Source organism: Anas platyrhynchos, chromosome 26 (assembly GCF_047663525.1).
Source record: "Anas platyrhynchos isolate ZD024472 breed Pekin duck chromosome 26, IASCAAS_PekinDuck_T2T, whole genome shotgun sequence".
Taxonomy (NCBI): Eukaryota; Metazoa; Chordata; class Aves; order Anseriformes; family Anatidae; genus Anas; species Anas platyrhynchos.
Genome location: NC_092612.1, coordinates 2232356 through 2247112, shown reverse-complemented (window position 1 = coordinate 2247112; position 14757 = coordinate 2232356). Strand labels below are relative to the sequence as shown.

The following is a 14757-nucleotide window of genomic DNA, read 5'->3' as shown; positions in this document are numbered from 1 at the left end:
CTGCTCTCTGCCCTAATGCCCTGGGCCTCCCAGCACCAGCGTGTGCCCTCCCCCGCAGCCTCCACTACGCCCCCTGCCCCCCAGGGCTGCTTTCCTGACTCGGAACACAGAGAGAGGAAGAGAGAGAGGAGTGGATGCAGGAAACCTTTATTGTGCCCGGCACGGCAGGAGAAGTGGACAGAGAGCTGGAGCAGGAGCCAGCGAGGCTGGCTGTGGCATGTTGGGGGGACAGAGGATCTTCTCCAGAGCGTGGCTTCTGGTTGCGCAAGCCCCGGCGGTGTGGCAGTGCAGCTCGGGAGGGCTTGGCCCATGGGCCCCACAGGCCTTGAAGGGTCCTGCTCTTGCTGCGGAGAGCAGGAGGGGGGAAGAGAGAGTGGGAGAGCAGAGGGCAGGCCGGGCGCAAGGCCCTGGCTGTGGAGGAAGGAGGAGTAGAATAGGGTGCGAGAGGCCGAAGGGGCCGGCACAGCCAGCTGCCCAGGCCTTGGCTGGGGCTGGAGATGCTCAGCGCTCCTCAGCGCCCCGTGCCCACGAGCTCAGCCATGCGTTGCGGCAGCTGGCAGGGGGTCTGGGGCAGGGCGTGGCTTTAGCAGGGCCCACAGGTGTCCCACAGCTTCTTGCTGTAGCGCGGCAAGAGGTAGGGGCTGCAGGCGGGAGAAGCGTAGGGCCTGCCAAAGGTGCAGAGGCCCCCCGAGCCCTGGGTGGCCCCCGCGCCGTAGAGGCCCCCCAGCCCCAGGGAGCCCCCAAAGGCGGGTGCTCCGGAGGAGCCCACCACGGCTTGCTGGGGGAAGGAGCTGAGGATGGGGCCGGGGAAGGTGACGACAACGGGGGGCGGCTGGATGAAGGCCGTCGAGTCGGGGCACTGCCGCGCGCACAGCTCGTTGCAGCTCTCAGCGATGGGCTGGGGGACGGCGACGCTGGTTTTCGGCGGGCACAGGTCGTAGCAAGCCATCTTGCGGGATTGGACGGTGCTCTGCAAGAGGGCACAGAGTGCGATGCGAGGGAGCCGTAGATGGCAGCTGCCCAGGCTGAGGCGCAGGGGCCAGCGGCAGGAGGAGAAGCGCTCGCAGACTTACCCTGTTCCCCAAGGAGAAGGCGGTCAGAGCAGTGCTTGCGAGAGCCCCGCGCAGGCCGAGCTTTTATCCAGGCCCCGCCATTGCGCAGCGCCTGCTGGGCCAATGGGCAGAGGCGGCACTCCCTCCTGCCGAGGCCAGGCTGTCCTGCTCCTGCCCTCCCTGAGTCAGCATCCCCTGTCCGGACCAGCACAGGCCCCTTTGCTGGCTTCCCTCCCCTTTCCGCTTGGCGGGCCAAATGCGTGGTGCTGAGCAGGCAGTGCCCGAGAGGAGCGCCTTTGATTTGGCGTTTCGTCACCTCGCCCCTCTGGAGATAACAACTGCAGTGCGTACGTCATGGAGGCGCTGGCGTGTGGCTGCTCCTTGCCCAGCGCCACGACCCCGCTCTGCCCTGGGGCTCTCCACAGCGCGCACGCGGCCACCCCGAGACCAAGCCCCTGGGGAAGAGCTGCGGCACGCAGGGTGCTGGCAGCCCGCCTGTGTCACGCTGCATGCCCTCTTAGGCACGCAGGGGATGAGACGGCAGCGGGGCTAATTTGCCCATTAGGTGAAGGCTGGCGAGCGTCCGAGCGGGGTAATTGCAGGGGCTGAGGGAGCGGGTGGGGGCTGGCGAGGAACCGGCGTCAGCACAACAGCCCCGTGGCGCGCAGGGAGGAGGCCATGGCTCGGCCACCACGGGCCACGTGCCCCCAGCGCGGCCAGCTCCTCCCCGCGCTCTCCGGCCCCCATAAAAGCGTGGTCCTGGGCAAGCGCTGGCATCCGCCGCTCCTGCCTGGCTCTGCTCGGGAAAAGGGTGGGTGGCGGGGCCTCGTCGGGCAGGGGCCGGTGTGGGGCTCCCTGGCCACGAGAGCTCTGCCGGAGGCGCTGTGGGCAGAGGGGCTCCGTGGGGGCAGGCGAGGGCCGCGGGCACGCAGGGAGCAGGCGTGGAGAGCCGGGGCGGGCTGAGGAGGGAGCCCCCTGGCTGGGGCACGGGCCCTGCTCTGCCAGGGCATCTCCTCACTCACAGCACCGGCCCTGGGGGCTTTGCATTGCAGGCTCAGCTCTCTCACACCAAGATGGCTTGCAACGACCTGTACCCGCCGAAAACCAGCGTCGCCGTCCCCCAGCCCATCGCTGAGAGCTGCAACGAGCTGTGCGCGCGGCAGTGCCCCGACTCGACGGCCTTCATCCAGCCGCCCCCCGTTGTCGTCACCTTCCCCGGCCCCATCCTCAGCTCCTTCCCCCAGCAAGCCGTGGTGGGCTCCTCCGGAGCACCCGCCTTTGGGGGCTCCCTGGGGCTGGGGGGCCTCTACGGCGCGGGGGCCACCCAGGGCTCGGGGGGCCTCTGCACCTTTGGCAGGCCCTACGCTTCTCCCGCCTGCAGCCCCTACCTCTTGCCGCGCTACAGCAAGAAGCTGTGGGACACCTGTGGGCCCTGCTAAAGCCACGCCCGTGCCACCTCTTCTCCTCCTCGTCCTTCCTCCTCCTCCTCTGCACAGACATGTGACTCCTCCGGTGCTGCCCCCCAGGGCCCTTTCTTGGCCCTGGGCCAGCCAGCGCCTGGCAGAAGCCTGAAGGAAGAACGCCTCTCTGGAAGCCCCAGGCACCACCGGCCTGCCTGGGCCTTGCTCGCGCCTCTGTGCTTGTGTCCTTTCCTGCCTTGACAATAAAGCAAGCCTGCATCCAATGCCTGCCTCTCCGCCTTTCCTTCCCAGGCCCCGCGGGGGCTCCAGGGCTCCCTCCGCCTGCACATGGCCCCTTCGCTCTCCCAGCCCCCCAAAGCGCCGGGGCGCCCTGGACAAAGCCCCTGGCAGCCCTGCCTCCCACACTGAGGGCTGCAGCCCATCTCCCAGGGCCCTGCCTGGAAGCAGCCTGCTCCCCGCCTCCAGCACGGCCGCCTCCAGACGCTCCACACAAGGTCCTGAAACAGAGGGGAACCCCGAGCGAGGAGCAGCAGCACGCTAACTGCCGCCTCCACGCAGCGCCACCTGAACGAAGCTTAAGCCTTGTCCAAACCACTTCCCTGCCCAGCCCGCTCCCGGGCTTACACACTCCCGTAGCTGAAGAAAGAGCTTCTCCCAAAGAGCCAAGCCGAACTTCTCCCAGGGCACCGTTCAGCTCTGAGCTTTTCCCTCACAGCCCAGCAGTTAGCAGAGCTTATCTTTAGCAGGCAATTTCTATACAATTAGCACGGCTTGCAGTCAAACCAAACTTCTAGGAACCAGCTCGGCTTCCTTATTATCTAGGATTCTTGCATTTCCTAGACGGTTCAGTCATGCGGACCCTCTGCCAAATCCTTACTAATCACCACCACACCAGCACCACAGGCTAGAGCCAGTCTTGACCGGAAAGAACTCACTCTACTCCAAGGAAGAAGACAACACCGCCCGCAGCCCTGAGCACCGAGGGAGCAGAGGCTTCTTCCTGCCAGCCAGCCAGCAAGCCAGCCAGCCAGCCAGCCAGCAGCAGCAGCAGCTCCAGCCTGAGTGCCACATGGGGCTTGCTGCCGCTTCGTTTTATAGCCAGTGTTCCCTGAGCTGTGCCACTTCCCTCTTCCTTAACGGGCGTCACCACACCCAAGGATCCAGCACGTGGGCTTTGTGCTAACACTGATGGGCTTAATCCCAGGGCCAGCAGGAGGCTTGCCTGGGAAGAGGTGTCACCTCAGCCTGGGGCCACAAAGGGGGAGACAGAAGGGGAGGGGCGACCCATGCTCAGCGCCCTTACGTCTTATGGCTGCTGCTAACCCTATTGCCAATGATCAGGAGCAGGGGGGAGCGCTCACGGCCCCAAGGCACGTTGCTGGCTCCTGCTCCAGTGGGCGGCCACCAGCCCCACGGCCATTTCTGCAAGGCTGTCCTCCAGCAAGGGACCGGCCATGCACTCACCGCGCGCAGCGCTCAGCCATCCCTGCTCTCCGGCCTCTTCCTCTGCGCTTCTTGCCCGAGACGGTGCCTCGCTTCTGCGGAGCAGCTCCACTTGGCAGAGCTGGTCGCGCTCCCGGGCGGAGAAGGCCAGGCAAAGCAGAACTGCCAGCACCTCTCCTGCTCTCTGCCCTAATGCCCTGGGCCTCCCAGCACCAGCGTGTGCCCTCCCCCGCAGCCTCCACTACGCCCCCTGCCCCCCAGGGCTGCTTTCCTGACTCGGAACACAGAGAGAGGAAGAGAGAGAGGAGTGGATGCAGGAAACCTTTATTGTGCCCGGCACGGCAGGAGAAGTGGACAGAGAGCTGGAGCAGGAGCCAGCGAGGCTGGCTGTGGCATGTTGGGGGGACAGAGGATCTTCTCCAGAGCGTGGCTTCTGGTTGCGCAAGCCCCGGCGGTGTGGCAGTGCAGCTCGGGAGGGCTTGGCCCATGGGCCCCACAGGCCTTGAAGGGTCCTGCTCTTGCTGCGGAGAGCAGGAGGGGGGAAGAGAGAGTGGGAGAGCAGAGGGCAGGCCGGGCGCAAGGCCCTGGCTGTGGAGGAAGGAGGAGTAGAATAGGGTGCGAGAGGCCGAAGGGGCCGGCACAGCCAGCTGCCCAGGCCTTGGCTGGGGCTGGAGATGCTCAGCGCTCCTCAGCGCCCCGTGCCCACGAGCTCAGCCATGCGTTGCGGCAGCTGGCAGGGGGTCTGGGGCAGGGCGTGGCTTTAGCAGGGCCCACAGGTGTCCCACAGCTTCTTGCTGTAGCGCGGCAAGAGGTAGGGGCTGCAGGCGGGAGAAGCGTAGGGCCTGCCAAAGGTGCAGAGGCCCCCCGAGCCCTGGGTGGCCCCCGCGCCGTAGAGGCCCCCCAGCCCCAGGGAGCCCCCAAAGGCGGGTGCTCCGGAGGAGCCCACCACGGCTTGCTGGGGGAAGGAGCTGAGGATGGGGCCGGGGAAGGTGACGACAACGGGGGGCGGCTGGATGAAGGCCGTCGAGTCGGGGCACTGCCGCGCGCACAGCTCGTTGCAGCTCTCAGCGATGGGCTGGGGGACGGCGACGCTGGTTTTCGGCGGGCACAGGTCGTAGCAAGCCATCTTGCGGGATTGGACGGTGCTCTGCAAGAGGGCACAGAGTGCGATGCGAGGGAGCCGTAGATGGCAGCTGCCCAGGCTGAGGCGCAGGGGCCAGCGGCAGGAGGAGAAGCGCTTGCAGACTTACCCTGTTCCCCAAGGAGAAGGCGGTCAGAGCAGTGCTTGCGAGAGCCCCGCGCAGGCCGAGCTTTTATCCAGGCCCCGCCATTGCGCAGCGCCTGCTGGGCCAATGGGCAGAGGCGGCACTCCCTCCTGCCGAGGCCAGGCTGTCCTGCTCCTGCCCTCCCTGAGTCAGCATCCCCTGTCCGGACCAGCACAGGCCCCTTTGCTGGCTTCCCTCCCCTTTCCGCTTGGCGGGCCAAATGCGTGGTGCTGAGCAGGCAGTGCCCGAGAGGAGCGCCTTTGATTTGGCGTTTCGTCACCTCGCCCCTCTGGAGATAACAACTGCAGTGCGTACGTCATGGAGGCGCTGGCGTGTGGCTGCTCCTTGCCCAGCGCCACGACCCCGCTCTGCCCTGGGGCTCTCCACAGCGCGCACGCGGCCACCCCGAGACCAAGCCCCTGGGGAAGAGCTGCGGCACGCAGGGTGCTGGCAGCCCGCCTGTGTCACGCTGCATGCCCTCTTAGGCACGCAGGGGATGAGACGGCAGCGGGGCTAATTTGCCCATTAGGTGAAGGCTGGCGAGCGTCCGAGCGGGGTAATTGCAGGGGCTGAGGGAGCGGGTGGGGGCTGGCGAGGAACCGGCGTCAGCACAACAGCCCCGTGGCGCGCAGGGAGGAGGCCATGGCTCGGCCACCACGGGCCACGTGCCCCCAGCGCGGCCAGCTCCTCCCCGCGCTCTCCGGCCCCCATAAAAGCGTGGTCCTGGGCAAGCGCTGGCATCCGCCGCTCCTGCCTGGCTCTGCTCGGGAAAAGGGTGGGTGGCGGGGCCTCGTCGGGCAGGGGCCGGTGTGGGGCTCCCTGGCCACGAGAGCTCTGCCGGAGGCGCTGTGGGCAGAGGGGCTCCGTGGGGGCAGGCGAGGGCCGCGGGCACGCAGGGAGCAGGCGTGGAGAGCCGGGGCGGGCTGAGGAGGGAGCCCCCTGGCTGGGGCACGGGCCCTGCTCTGCCAGGGCATCTCCTCACTCACAGCACCGGCCCTGGGGGCTTTGCATTGCAGGCTCAGCTCTCTCACACCAAGATGGCTTGCAACGACCTGTACCCGCCGAAAACCAGCGTCGCCGTCCCCCAGCCCATCGCTGAGAGCTGCAACGAGCTGTGCGCGCGGCAGTGCCCCGACTCGACGGCCTTCATCCAGCCGCCCCCCGTTGTCGTCACCTTCCCCGGCCCCATCCTCAGCTCCTTCCCCCAGCAAGCCGTGGTGGGCTCCTCCGGAGCACCCGCCTTTGGGGGCTCCCTGGGGCTGGGGGGCCTCTACGGCGCGGGGGCCACCCAGGGCTCGGGGGGCCTCTGCACCTTTGGCAGGCCCTACGCTTCTCCCGCCTGCAGCCCCTACCTCTTGCCGCGCTACAGCAAGAAGCTGTGGGACACCTGTGGGCCCTGCTAAAGCCACGCCCGTGCCACCTCTTCTCCTCCTCGTCCTTCCTCCTCCTCCTCTGCACAGACATGTGACTCCTCCGGTGCTGCCCCCCAGGGCCCTTTCTTGGCCCTGGGCCAGCCAGCGCCTGGCAGAAGCCTGAAGGAAGAACGCCTCTCTGGAAGCCCCAGGCACCACCGGCCTGCCTGGGCCTTGCTCGCGCCTCTGTGCTTGTGTCCTTTCCTGCCTTGACAATAAAGCAAGCCTGCATCCAATGCCTGCCTCTCCGCCTTTCCTTCCCAGGCCCCGCGGGGGCTCCAGGGCTCCCTCCGCCTGCACATGGCCCCTTCGCTCTCCCAGCCCCCCAAAGCGCCGGGGCGCCCTGGACAAAGCCCCTGGCAGCCCTGCCTCCCACACTGAGGGCTGCAGCCCATCTCCCAGGGCCCTGCCTGGAAGCAGCCTGCTCCCCGCCTCCAGCACGGCCGCCTCCAGACGCTCCACACAAGGTCCTGAAACAGAGGGGAACCCCGAGCGAGGAGCAGCAGCACGCTAACTGCCGCCTCCACGCAGCGCCACCTGAACGAAGCTTAAGCCTTGTCCAAACCACTTCCCTGCCCAGCCCGCTCCCGGGCTTACACACTCCCGTAGCTGAAGAAAGAGCTTCTCCCAAAGAGCCAAGCCGAACTTCTCCCAGGGCACCGTTCAGCTCTGAGCTTTTCCCTCACAGCCCAGCAGTTAGCAGAGCTTATCTTTAGCAGGCAATTTCTATACAATTAGCACGGCTTGCAGTCAAACCAAACTTCTAGGAACCAGCTCGGCTTCCTTATTATCTAGGATTCTTGCATTTCCTAGACGGTTCAGTCATGCGGACCCTCTGCCAAATCCTTACTAATCACCACCACACCAGCACCACAGGCTAGAGCCAGTCTTGACCGGAAAGAACTCACTCTACTCCAAGGAAGAAGACAACACCGCCCGCAGCCCTGAGCACCGAGGGAGCAGAGGCTTCTTCCTGCCAGCCAGCCAGCAAGCCAGCCAGCCAGCCAGCCAGCAGCAGCAGCAGCTCCAGCCTGAGTGCCACATGGGGCTTGCTGCCGCTTCGTTTTATAGCCAGTGTTCCCTGAGCTGTGCCACTTCCCTCTTCCTTAACGGGCGTCACCACACCCAAGGATCCAGCACGTGGGCTTTGTGCTAACACTGATGGGCTTAATCCCAGGGCCAGCAGGAGGCTTGCCTGGGAAGAGGTGTCACCTCAGCCTGGGGCCACAAAGGGGGAGACAGAAGGGGAGGGGCGACCCATGCTCAGCGCCCTTACGTCTTATGGCTGCTGCTAACCCTATTGCCAATGATCAGGAGCAGGGGGGAGCGCTCACGGCCCCAAGGCACGTTGCTGGCTCCTGCTCCAGTGGGCGGCCACCAGCCCCACGGCCATTTCTGCAAGGCTGTCCTCCAGCAAGGGACCGGCCATGCACTCACCGCGCGCAGCGCTCAGCCATCCCTGCTCTCCGGCCTCTTCCTCTGCGCTTCTTGCCCGAGACGGTGCCTCGCTTCTGCGGAGCAGCTCCACTTGGCAGAGCTGGTCGCGCTCCCGGGCGGAGAAGGCCAGGCAAAGCAGAACTGCCAGCACCTCTCCTGCTCTCTGCCCTAATGCCCTGGGCCTCCCAGCACCAGCGTGTGCCCTCCCCCGCAGCCTCCACTACGCCCCCTGCCCCCCAGGGCTGCTTTCCTGACTCGGAACACAGAGAGAGGAAGAGAGAGAGGAGTGGATGCAGGAAACCTTTATTGTGCCCGGCACGGCAGGAGAAGTGGACAGAGAGCTGGAGCAGGAGCCAGCGAGGCTGGCTGTGGCATGTTGGGGGGACAGAGGATCTTCTCCAGAGCGTGGCTTCTGGTTGCGCAAGCCCCGGCGGTGTGGCAGTGCAGCTCGGGAGGGCTTGGCCCATGGGCCCCACAGGCCTTGAAGGGTCCTGCTCTTGCTGCGGAGAGCAGGAGGGGGGAAGAGAGAGTGGGAGAGCAGAGGGCAGGCCGGGCGCAAGGCCCTGGCTGTGGAGGAAGGAGGAGTAGAATAGGGTGCGAGAGGCCGAAGGGGCCGGCACAGCCAGCTGCCCAGGCCTTGGCTGGGGCTGGAGATGCTCAGCGCTCCTCAGCGCCCCGTGCCCACGAGCTCAGCCATGCGTTGCGGCAGCTGGCAGGGGGTCTGGGGCAGGGCGTGGCTTTAGCAGGGCCCACAGGTGTCCCACAGCTTCTTGCTGTAGCGCGGCAAGAGGTAGGGGCTGCAGGCGGGAGAAGCGTAGGGCCTGCCAAAGGTGCAGAGGCCCCCCGAGCCCTGGGTGGCCCCCGCGCCGTAGAGGCCCCCCAGCCCCAGGGAGCCCCCAAAGGCGGGTGCTCCGGAGGAGCCCACCACGGCTTGCTGGGGGAAGGAGCTGAGGATGGGGCCGGGGAAGGTGACGACAACGGGGGGCGGCTGGATGAAGGCCGTCGAGTCGGGGCACTGCCGCGCGCACAGCTCGTTGCAGCTCTCAGCGATGGGCTGGGGGACGGCGACGCTGGTTTTCGGCGGGCACAGGTCGTAGCAAGCCATCTTGCGGGATTGGACGGTGCTCTGCAAGAGGGCACAGAGTGCGATGCGAGGGAGCCGTAGATGGCAGCTGCCCAGGCTGAGGCGCAGGGGCCAGCGGCAGGAGGAGAAGCGCTCGCAGACTTACCCTGTTCCCCAAGGAGAAGGCGGTCAGAGCAGTGCTTGCGAGAGCCCCGCGCAGGCCGAGCTTTTATCCAGGCCCCGCCATTGCGCAGCGCCTGCTGGGCCAATGGGCAGAGGCGGCACTCCCTCCTGCCGAGGCCAGGCTGTCCTGCTCCTGCCCTCCCTGAGTCAGCATCCCCTGTCCGGACCAGCACAGGCCCCTTTGCTGGCTTCCCTCCCCTTTCCGCTTGGCGGGCCAAATGCGTGGTGCTGAGCAGGCAGTGCCCGAGAGGAGCGCCTTTGATTTGGCGTTTCGTCACCTCGCCCCTCTGGAGATAACAACTGCAGTGCGTACGTCATGGAGGCGCTGGCGTGTGGCTGCTCCTTGCCCAGCGCCACGACCCCGCTCTGCCCTGGGGCTCTCCACAGCGCGCACGCGGCCACCCCGAGACCAAGCCCCTGGGGAAGAGCTGCGGCACGCAGGGTGCTGGCAGCCCGCCTGTGTCACGCTGCATGCCCTCTTAGGCACGCAGGGGATGAGACGGCAGCGGGGCTAATTTGCCCATTAGGTGAAGGCTGGCGAGCGTCCGAGCGGGGTAATTGCAGGGGCTGAGGGAGCGGGTGGGGGCTGGCGAGGAACCGGCGTCAGCACAACAGCCCCGTGGCGCGCAGGGAGGAGGCCATGGCTCGGCCACCACGGGCCACGTGCCCCCAGCGCGGCCAGCTCCTCCCCGCGCTCTCCGGCCCCCATAAAAGCGTGGTCCTGGGCAAGCGCTGGCATCCGCCGCTCCTGCCTGGCTCTGCTCGGGAAAAGGGTGGGTGGCGGGGCCTCGTCGGGCAGGGGCCGGTGTGGGGCTCCCTGGCCACGAGAGCTCTGCCGGAGGCGCTGTGGGCAGAGGGGCTCCGTGGGGGCAGGCGAGGGCCGCAGGCACGCAGGGAGCAGGCGTGGAGAGCCGGGGCGGGCTGAGGAGGGAGCCCCCTGGCTGGGGCACGGGCCCTGCTCTGCCAGGGCATCTCCTCACTCACAGCACCGGCCCTGGGGGCTTTGCATTGCAGGCTCAGCTCTCTCACACCAAGATGGCTTGCAACGACCTGTACCCGCCGAAAACCAGCGTCGCCGTCCCCCAGCCCATCGCTGAGAGCTGCAACGAGCTGTGCGCGCGGCAGTGCCCCGACTCGACGGCCTTCATCCAGCCGCCCCCCGTTGTCGTCACCTTCCCCGGCCCCATCCTCAGCTCCTTCCCCCAGCAAGCCGTGGTGGGCTCCTCCGGAGCACCCGCCTTTGGGGGCTCCCTGGGGCTGGGGGGCCTCTACGGCGCGGGGGCCACCCAGGGCTCGGGGGGCCTCTGCACCTTTGGCAGGCCCTACGCTTCTCCCGCCTGCAGCCCCTACCTCTTGCCGCGCTACAGCAAGAAGCTGTGGGACACCTGTGGGCCCTGCTAAAGCCACGCCCGTGCCACCTCTTCTCCTCCTCGTCCTTCCTCCTCCTCCTCTGCACAGACATGTGACTCCTCCGGTGCTGCCCCCCAGGGCCCTTTCTTGGCCCTGGGCCAGCCAGCGCCTGGCAGAAGCCTGAAGGAAGAACGCCTCTCTGGAAGCCCCAGGCACCACCGGCCTGCCTGGGCCTTGCTCGCGCCTCTGTGCTTGTGTCCTTTCCTGCCTTGACAATAAAGCAAGCCTGCATCCAATGCCTGCCTCTCCGCCTTTCCTTCCCAGGCCCCGCGGGGGCTCCAGGGCTCCCTCCGCCTGCACATGGCCCCTTCGCTCTCCCAGCCCCCCAAAGCGCCGGGGCGCCCTGGACAAAGCCCCTGGCAGCCCTGCCTCCCACACTGAGGGCTGCAGCCCATCTCCCAGGGCCCTGCCTGGAAGCAGCCTGCTCCCCGCCTCCAGCACGGCCGCCTCCAGACGCTCCACACAAGGTCCTGAAACAGAGGGGAACCCCGAGCGAGGAGCAGCAGCACGCTAACTGCCGCCTCCACGCAGCGCCACCTGAACGAAGCTTAAGCCTTGTCCAAACCACTTCCCTGCCCAGCCCGCTCCCGGGCTTACACACTCCCGTAGCTGAAGAAAGAGCTTCTCCCAAAGAGCCAAGCCGAACTTCTCCCAGGGCACCGTTCAGCTCTGAGCTTTTCCCTCACAGCCCAGCAGTTAGCAGAGCTTATCTTTAGCAGGCAATTTCTATACAATTAGCACGGCTTGCAGTCAAACCAAACTTCTAGGAACCAGCTCGGCTTCCTTATTATCTAGGATTCTTGCATTTCCTAGACGGTTCAGTCATGCGGACCCTCTGCCAAATCCTTACTAATCACCACCACACCAGCACCACAGGCTAGAGCCAGTCTTGACCGGAAAGAACTCACTCTACTCCAAGGAAGAAGACAACACCGCCCGCAGCCCTGAGCACCGAGGGAGCAGAGGCTTCTTCCTGCCAGCCAGCCAGCAAGCCAGCCAGCCAGCCAGCCAGCAGCAGCAGCAGCTCCAGCCTGAGTGCCACATGGGGCTTGCTGCCGCTTCGTTTTATAGCCAGTGTTCCCTGAGCTGTGCCACTTCCCTCTTCCTTAACGGGAAAAGATTTATGTGGCTGCACATGTAAAACTTGTGACTTTAATGACCCCATAGGTAAGCCTGCTCAAAACTTTGAGTGTCGGTGTCTCTGACTAGCCAAAAATTCACATGCATCCTCAATTTGACCTGAGCTGTTTTTCCTAGAGTCTGATGTAGGAATAAAGTTAAAACTGCAGACTCCTTAGATTAAGGATGTTGATGCTCAGTCTCCAAATTGAAGACCTGGATCTCAAATTCCTTCACGGAAATGCACTAGCTTATGTTAAATGAATAGATAAAACTTCCGACACTCTTTCATCCTGTCTCCTGAGTCAAGGAAGTAAAATAATATTTTCCCTTAAATAATAATTCCCTGGAAGTACTTTTGAGGGTGCTAAAGTGGAATCAACTCTGCTAAGGGTTTTCTGTAGCAACATGGTTATCTGAGTGTGTGCAGCTGCATGGCTGCTTGAGAGGAAATTGCTCTGGTTCCAAGTCAGAGCCAGAGGTGTGAGCAACTTATGGTCTTTGTAAAGTGCGAGGGGGAAGTCACGGGGGAGTTTTTATCATATGCATCTTTCCTAATATATTTATTCATCTCTGTCAAATGATGTGCACGGCATATATTTTCCTTAGGATGCAAAATCATTTCCTTAGTAGCTGAGATGAATCAGTTGATCTGACCAGGAATTAACAGGGCTCATAAGATGTTTAAGATAAAAGAAACTTCTATAGTGGAATGTATATGTTATGATGAGGAAATTAAAACAAGGCAACAGCAAGGAAAAATAAATCATCAGCTGGGAATATTTTGCATAGAAGAAGTCTTTAGCAAAAGTCCTCAGGCACTCAGGGACAGAGTATAAAAGCCAGCACAGTGCAAGTTGCTGCCATCCACATCTATTTAATTCTCCTTGGTGAAAGGGTAAGTCTGAATCTTTCTATGTCCTGAATGATTTTTTATTTTTACACTGGCCTGTTTTATAGCAGTCTAAGGTTTATGCTCTTCATCAATGTGTGTGGGAGACCTGCAAGTAGCTCTTCCCATGCAGGGAGGCAGCTGGTCTTTGAAGGGTGGCAATTGCTGGGCACAGGACATCACTCATTTTTCTGTTGGGTCACTGGAGCATTCAGTCCCAAGATGCTGAAATCACTGCATGTGAATTGCTTAGCAACTAGAATTGGGTGTGGAGAACCTGCACAGAGATTTTTGGCTCTTGGAGCTTTATCTGAAGGTAGAGAGGTATGTGGACTTGAATTTTTCAAAAGCTTGCTGAGCAATATTGAAAGTATATACTTTCTTGCACCAGGATACCAGGAAAAATAATCCTTCTCCATGCCTAAGTACTTTGGGATCAAAAACATTTGAATTGTCTCCTTCTAAAATGTTCTGTATACTTTGGCACTAGATCTACATAGCAGCACCTCAGTAGCCTGTAACTGAAATATCAGCACAGCTCCCATCTATTTTTTCTTATCAAATAATATGGGACAATGTCAGCTTCCATTTCTTTCTTTAATAAACAGGCTGAAAGTTGCTTTCTCTTCAAGACTGATATACGAGGAAATAAGCACAAAAAGGACAGGGGAAGAGTAAGTGTTAGGCAAAATATTTGTTGTTTTGCTGTTTAAGAGGCAAGCTTATGTGCGGAGAGGATACTGCCACATTATCAGGTTATGCTCCTCACTTATCCCTGCTGAGGAATTTTATCTTCTTCTCTCTATTGTGGAACAAATCACAACATGGGACAAAATTTCTCATAACTGTATGGTCAGGACATCACAAATACTGACCCTTACTTCCTACCTACTGCAGGTTCCATACAACCTAGGGAGTATTGTGAGAAATGAGCTACCAGGGACTGCTCAGGATCAGGCAGAACTGCCCCTTGAGCTGTCCTCTGTAATGGAGACTAGTCTGGGTTTCACTGAAATCCCCTTTCGATCCAAGACTAACACATCATTATTTTCTCCCCACAGTCTCTAGTTAGCTTTTGGTACTCTCCAGCATCTCAGCAGCTCAGTTACACAACTATAATTACAATTTTTTCCTGTACTTACTGTCTTCTCTGTGTTTCAGATTTACCTCCATCCCACAGCCATGTCCTGTTATGACCTCTGTCCTTCCAATCCCTGTGGCCCAACCCCGCTTGCCAACAGCTGCAACGAGCCCTGTGTGCGACAGTGCCAGGACTCAACTTATGTGATCCAGCCCTCTCCCGTGGTGGTGACCCTGCCCGGCCCCATCCTCAGCTCCTTTCCCCAGAACACCACTGTGGGATCCTCGGCATCTGCAGCTGTGGGGGATGCTCTCAGTGCTGGGGGGGTCCCCATCTCCTCTGGCAGCTCCTTGGGACTCGGGGGCCTTGGCTATTCAGGCCTGGGTGGCCTTTATGGGAGGTCTTACCGTCGCTACAACCGCCGTGGGAGCTGTGGGCCGTGCTAAAGCCCCAAGGAAAAACCACAGAGGAAAGGAACCAGAAGCTTAAAAGCACGATCCAGACACAGGACAGAGTTCACGACCATGGCCTTACGCTAGCTGACCACCCTCAGCTTTTCCCTGAGCTAATGGGACTGCAGGAGCTTGGCATTTCTGATTTAATGCCTTTCTCTGTTATCAATGAGGTGAAAAAATGTAACTTTGATTGCTGCATATTGGCATTGGGTGTCCAGCTGTAAAGCATTGCCTTGAAATGTATAATTAGTTTTATCCAAATTGAAACCTATTGCTTTCCTGTGCTGTATATTTTATTTTATTTTTTAGTTATTCTACTTCTTGCTCATTAAACTTATGGTGCATCATAAACATATCCTCTGATGTTTTTCCTTTCTTCTTTTCTTTTGAGCTCTTTTTTTTGGATAAATTTGTCAATTTATAAGTTGTCAGTACCAGGCAGATCTTCATTTAAATCATACCGTAACAATCAGTGAGGAGATAATTAAAGACACATGTAAACTGTGAGTAATACCTGTTTTCTG

At 61.7% G+C, this 14757-nt stretch overlaps 6 protein-coding genes across 6 annotated transcripts; 3 read left to right on the top strand and 3 right to left on the bottom strand.

Annotated features, from left to right (window-relative positions):
- Window positions 1-131: 131 nt before the first annotated feature.
- LOC119713902 (feather keratin 4-like) lies at window positions 132-1229 on the bottom strand. Its single transcript, XM_038168154.2, has 2 exons — window positions 1074-1229; window positions 132-970 (listed from the first exon to the last, which is right to left on the bottom strand). Exon 2 carries the CDS (start codon window positions 947-949, stop codon window positions 584-586), a length of 366 nt encoding a protein of 121 aa, XP_038024082.1. The 5' UTR covers window positions 950-970; window positions 1074-1229; the 3' UTR covers window positions 132-583.
- Window positions 1230-1733: 504 nt separating this feature from the next.
- On the top strand, window positions 1734-2736 carry LOC139999514 (feather keratin 4-like). The gene is made up of 2 exons (XM_072027964.1): window positions 1734-1863; window positions 2105-2736. Exon 2 carries the CDS (start codon window positions 2126-2128, stop codon window positions 2489-2491), a length of 366 nt encoding a protein of 121 aa, XP_071884065.1. The 5' UTR covers window positions 1734-1863; window positions 2105-2125; the 3' UTR covers window positions 2492-2736.
- A 1488-nt stretch (window positions 2737-4224) lies between these two features.
- On the bottom strand, window positions 4225-5322 carry LOC139999517 (feather keratin 4-like). The gene is made up of 2 exons (XM_072027969.1): window positions 5167-5322; window positions 4225-5063 (listed from the first exon to the last, which is right to left on the bottom strand). Exon 2 carries the CDS (start codon window positions 5040-5042, stop codon window positions 4677-4679), a length of 366 nt encoding a protein of 121 aa, XP_071884070.1. The 5' UTR covers window positions 5043-5063; window positions 5167-5322; the 3' UTR covers window positions 4225-4676.
- Window positions 5323-5826: 504 nt separating this feature from the next.
- LOC139999513 (feather keratin 4-like) lies at window positions 5827-6829 on the top strand. The gene is made up of 2 exons (XM_072027963.1): window positions 5827-5956; window positions 6198-6829. The coding sequence occupies exon 2, from the start codon at window positions 6219-6221 to the stop codon at window positions 6582-6584; it is 366 nt and encodes a 121-aa protein (XP_071884064.1). The 5' UTR covers window positions 5827-5956; window positions 6198-6218; the 3' UTR covers window positions 6585-6829.
- Window positions 6830-8317: 1488 nt separating this feature from the next.
- On the bottom strand, window positions 8318-9415 carry LOC139999516 (feather keratin 4-like). The gene is made up of 2 exons (XM_072027968.1): window positions 9260-9415; window positions 8318-9156 (listed from the first exon to the last, which is right to left on the bottom strand). The coding sequence occupies exon 2, from the start codon at window positions 9133-9135 to the stop codon at window positions 8770-8772; it is 366 nt and encodes a 121-aa protein (XP_071884069.1). The 5' UTR covers window positions 9136-9156; window positions 9260-9415; the 3' UTR covers window positions 8318-8769.
- Window positions 9416-9919: 504 nt separating this feature from the next.
- LOC139999515 (feather keratin 4-like) lies at window positions 9920-10922 on the top strand. The gene is made up of 2 exons (XM_072027967.1): window positions 9920-10049; window positions 10291-10922. The coding sequence occupies exon 2, from the start codon at window positions 10312-10314 to the stop codon at window positions 10675-10677; it is 366 nt and encodes a 121-aa protein (XP_071884068.1). The 5' UTR covers window positions 9920-10049; window positions 10291-10311; the 3' UTR covers window positions 10678-10922.
- The last annotated feature ends 3835 nt before the right edge of the window (window positions 10923-14757 follow it).